At 33.2% G+C, this 4,826-nt stretch overlaps 1 protein-coding gene across 1 annotated transcript in view; it reads right to left on the reverse strand.

The window, feature by feature from the left end:
- Window positions 1-4,058, reverse strand: part of LOC108379556 (uncharacterized) — a 5,825-nt gene extending 1,767 nt beyond the window's left edge. The window contains exons 1-4 of the mRNA XM_017635910.1: window positions 3,875-4,058; window positions 3,668-3,746; window positions 3,419-3,516; window positions 2,479-2,673 (exon numbers count right to left, since the gene is read on the reverse strand). Coding sequence (XP_017491399.1) covers window positions 2,479-2,673; window positions 3,419-3,516; window positions 3,668-3,746; window positions 3,875-4,043 — 541 coding nt within the window. The 5' untranslated portion in view covers window positions 4,044-4,058. The remainder of the gene's footprint in view (window positions 1-2,478; window positions 2,674-3,418; window positions 3,517-3,667; window positions 3,747-3,874) is intronic.
- Window positions 4,059-4,826: the final 768 nt, after the last annotated feature.

The following is a 4,826-nucleotide window of genomic DNA, read 5'->3' on the forward strand; positions in this document are numbered from 1 at the left end:
GCGTTTTTGTGAAGCTCTAAAAATTACAACTACAACATTTGAACACAAAAATAATAAAGGTTAGATAAACAAAAGCAATATAGCCAAACCTGGCCAACATGTTGAATCCTAATTTACATCTTGGTCACTGTATGTGTTCCTCAATTCGAAGTATAGACATTCAGATTAGAAAATAATAACTGTTTATGGAAGAAGTTACGATCATATACCAATATCACTTAAAACTGGTTCATAGGCACGCCAGGGGCGAATATGGAACAAATATAGGACATTAAAAGAAATACAGAACATTTGGCGTCCCGTATAAAGTAAATAAATTACCAGCACAATTCGTCAAAAACAGGACTATCCCGTATAAAATAGGACGGATGGTAGCCGTAAGTATATGTATTGTACGTAGTGTTGCCAGAGAAAAATTTCATTTGGAGCTATAACGGTCGAAAAAAGAGCTAAAAGGAGCTAAATAATATTAATAGTAGCTAAAATGAAGAGCTACATACTTTTTTAATTTTGAGCATTTATCGACGTAAGGTTGATTTTACATTTTCGGCAATTCTAATAAAAACAACGAATTTTATAAGTTTAAGTGCTGAAAAAATCTTTTGAAACCCAAATAAAGTGCATATATTTCAAATTCGTTGCTATGGCTGTGAACTAGGGCTGTGCGATTATTCGATTATTCGAGCAAGTNACTTTACAAACTGTTAAAGTCTGTAATTTCAGATATTTGAATTGAATATTTTTTTCGCAAAATTTTTCTGGAAAGTTTTACTTCCAGCTCTTTTTAAAGGTAAAACTAGTAAGGTAAAAGAATATCCGCGCTATCAGAAAAAGTATTTAATTAACTTTTGAATTCTTTAACCTAGATGCAAGAGTTTATGGTGGATACCCTGCATCTGGAAATTTTCCATTTTATCAACGCTTTAGTTTAGCTTATACATACCAAATACAACTAAAACTTTCTGGAGCTAAAAAAGTGCTAGATAAATTTGAAAAAAGCTAAAAAAAAGAGCTAGGATCTATAACCCAATTTTCGGAGCTAAATAAAAAAATAAAGAGCTAAATCTAGCTCCAAAAGCACGAAAATGGCAACACTGAATGTAGGAAGGAATACAAAATTTTGTAAAGTTGCGATTGTCAAACATAATTTTTATACCCGAGCGCACTTGTGCACAAGGGTATATTAATGGTATATAATTTGGTAACCATGTTTGCTTAGAATCGAACGTGGCACTCGAATATGCCATACGCTTTTTGCAAAATTATATTATTCCCCCCTAATATACCTACTGGAGTTTTTTTTTCATATAAGTACAATTTTTACACTACAAGGCGGACGAACCTAAGCGAAACTAACGCTTCTTTCTTTTCTACTGAAAAATGTTGCCTTCTCAGCCATCGTTGGACCATTTGGTCCATTTGAGCCAATTTGGAGTACACACACAATGCTCCTCTGTAGTGCAGTAGTAGCAAAAACTGAATGCCTTTGTTCGACTGTCGACTAATATTATCCTTGTTTGGGGTCGGCCATTAAAATGACTGACTTTAGGTGATAGCCATATTCTCAAAATATTAATGTATGTATATACATTTTACAGCTATAGTTATCTTATCAGTAAGACGTACATGCTGTTTTTTTTGTTACGATCACCTGAGAAAGTCACCCGTACAGTATAAAATTCAGCACTATATAGGACCAAAGTCTAAATTTTAAGGTACTTGTATTACACTGTGGAACACCAACTTTGAGTCCTCAGCGAAATAATGTGTGTTTATATGTACTTTAGTACATAAAATCTTATGAATGATTGATTTAAAACATAACTCTTGTCTTCACAGACCTATAGTAATATTTTGTTTATTTCGTAGAAAATTTTAACCCGTTTTCTCTGACCGTAATTGGTCTTTTTAACTCTTATTTGGAAGAAGTTTTGGGTGAGTTCCTAAAAAAGGGAAGTTGGAAGGTTAAGATGTTTTACAAAATTAGTAAGCAATTGTCTTAGTAGGCGTTGATATATATTTATAATAGGTGTAATATTATCTAAACGAATTTTTCTCTGCCGAGACCTATAATTTAATTTAGCTAGTGGTTTTTTGTAAGCAAAATTTTTCCATTGAACTGCTCCCATTATGGTTTTTTGAAAATTTGTTTGAAGAAAATCATCAAAAGAAACAGCTAAGGGTTAACATTTTTTGTAAAAGGTTAAGCGGCATTGAGTTCATTAAATGTGTGTATGTAGGTTTCTATCTTGAGTAGTACCATTATAAACGTACAGTGGTGGGCGAACAATTAGCGACGTGACATTTTAACAAGTTGTGGATATTTTCCTTCTACTTATTTAATGTTTATAATTATTTTGGTAAAAAATATAGCTCATTATTTAACAAAAACGATATAAGTCAAAGCATAAGATATGAATATAGCATATGAATATAGGGCAATATACCTTTTTATATTCAGAAATGGTTATTACTTACATGGCGCCTTTGCTGGATCAAGTACAAATACAGTGGTGCCTGCAATACTGGATCCCTCTTCATTTGGAGCCAATTTACGATTGCCACCTTTGCTTACACCACCCGCGCCGGCCAAAGCGATCTGTTTGCAGTCCTCATCATCCATACAACGACCATAACATTGTATCACATCGCATTGTAGATGCACTTCGGAGCCTGGTGTGGTGAAAAATTAAAATGGAAATTAAAGATTTATCTAAGTATATCAATAAATTAAAAATATTTAAGGTTTCACACCTTCTTTTATAAGAAAAGTATTCGGATCACAGCTAATCTAAAGCATTCGTGTAAACAGTTTTTTCAATCGAAAGTCTGCTAGGAATAGAAAGCAACGTCGCAGAGATTCTTAACATTAACGACCAATGGGACATATTCATAGTTCCAAAAAATTTGTACACCTTTGCAGACAAAAAAAAATATACAAAAAATAAAAAATTGGCGACACTTTTGTGGGGTCGCTAAACTCGAATCAGGTGTGAAATCTTTGAATTTAACAACAGATCAGTAATGGTCGTCATAGGGTTAATATATACCCAGAAACAAAGTCAGCTAAAAGTATTTGGTTATAGTCTCCAAATCATGTGTTGAAAGGAATATATCTAGCGAACTTTTTCTGAGTGTAGAAAAGCCCTAACTCATTTTCTTTCGAAATTCAACTTTGTACAAAGGTTTCGAGATTACTCACTAAAGGCCTTAACATATACTTTTTAGATAGCGCCTTTCTATAATATAGAATCTATATCAAGTTAACTATATTCTTATTTATAATTGAAAAAGCTTCGCTGAAAGTGCTTAGCGAAAAAATTATATGGTAAAGTAAAGTTAACCAAAAAAAAACGTGTGAAAATTTTTATTTTAAAACTCTCTTTGTTCAAGAAACAATTTGTGTTTATAGTCTTACCTTCTGGAAATTTGAACATCGAATTAAGTGTCGCTTCAGCGCTGTGCCCATCAGGGCTTGGCAAAAAACGAGAAATAATAGCCTCATCCACGGGACAGCTGTGAATATACATAAGCATGAAAAAATATGAAAAATTATCTGAAGCTGATTTTTAATTTTTACATAGTGTGAATACTAATTAATAAACATTTGTACTACATAACAAAATAAAAGCTATGCCAGATTATATAAGTATATATTACAACTCACCCTCTGTCATCAATTAGCGGTATACTGATATTCTTCTTGTCAAAAGCGAAACAGTTTGCGACTCTTATGCCATAGGTACCTGAAGATGAAAATAAAAACAGTAAATGAAATAAGTATCATTCTCCAAGTAAATAATATATTTACGCATCGGAAAGGTTTTAATAACAAAAACCGTTATGTGCAGAATGCAATTAAAAAATTAATTACCATTTGGCTTCGTTAATTCTGCGCGGATTTTATACTCATGGCCATAAACCGTTTCACGTACACGACGATCATTCTCCAAGAACTTCAAGATGACATGCGCATTGTCATCGCTGGTCACAGCGAAGCGAACGAAATGGAAAATAGAAAAAAAAGAGTAACAAAAAAGCATATGAATAAAATGCTGGTAAATCAGAATAGCTATCTGGTATTATAATTTCGAATTAGAACTTTTTAAGCTACTCCTACTGCAGGGACTGTTAAAAAACTTCGTTTTTTTTTTTCATTTTTACATGCTACAACTGCGTAGAGTGTTGCGGAGCTGTAATACGTATTTTGTTATGAAATTTATGTAGCAACAACAACAACGACTATTGCAGCAGTATGCAACTGGTAATTAAATGTACGCAATTACTGCGGCCTAAGCCCGCTAACTTTTTTGTGGTTTCTACCTGCAGCATAAGAATTATGTAATTTTTGTGCAATGAAAACGAGAATGCGGCAAGCGAGTTGAACGCACTCCGATGTTACAGATGGGCAAATAGTTAAATGTTACTAAAAGTTGCGGAAGAGCGGATCATGACAAAAGAAAGATGCAAAACAATTATATTAAAAACCATCAAAAACAAAAAATCATTTATGAAAACATGCAACACACACACGGAAATAAGCTAAAGCAAGCATACATATGCACATACATACTTCACAGGCAGTGCAACGCCATCGCCGCCAGCGCATTTTAGCAATTTAACAGAGCATAAAATTTGAATGAAATTGAATAATAATAAAAATTTTATCTATTTTTTGTGTGTTGGCAATTTTGCGAATGCACGCAAATGTGACTGGCAATAAAGTGGAAATTGAACAGAGAGCAATGGCTGCATTGCCTAACAACAAAAGACTTAAGCCACAAACCTGAAAAACGAAAATCCTCTACGTTGTGGTTTCGATATTT

The sequence above is a fragment of the Rhagoletis zephyria genome, unplaced genomic scaffold (assembly GCF_001687245.7).
Source record: "Rhagoletis zephyria isolate East Lansing unplaced genomic scaffold, Rhagoletis_zephyria_1.1 Rzeph_scaffold_16665, whole genome shotgun sequence".
Taxonomy (NCBI): domain Eukaryota; kingdom Metazoa; phylum Arthropoda; class Insecta; order Diptera; family Tephritidae; genus Rhagoletis; species Rhagoletis zephyria.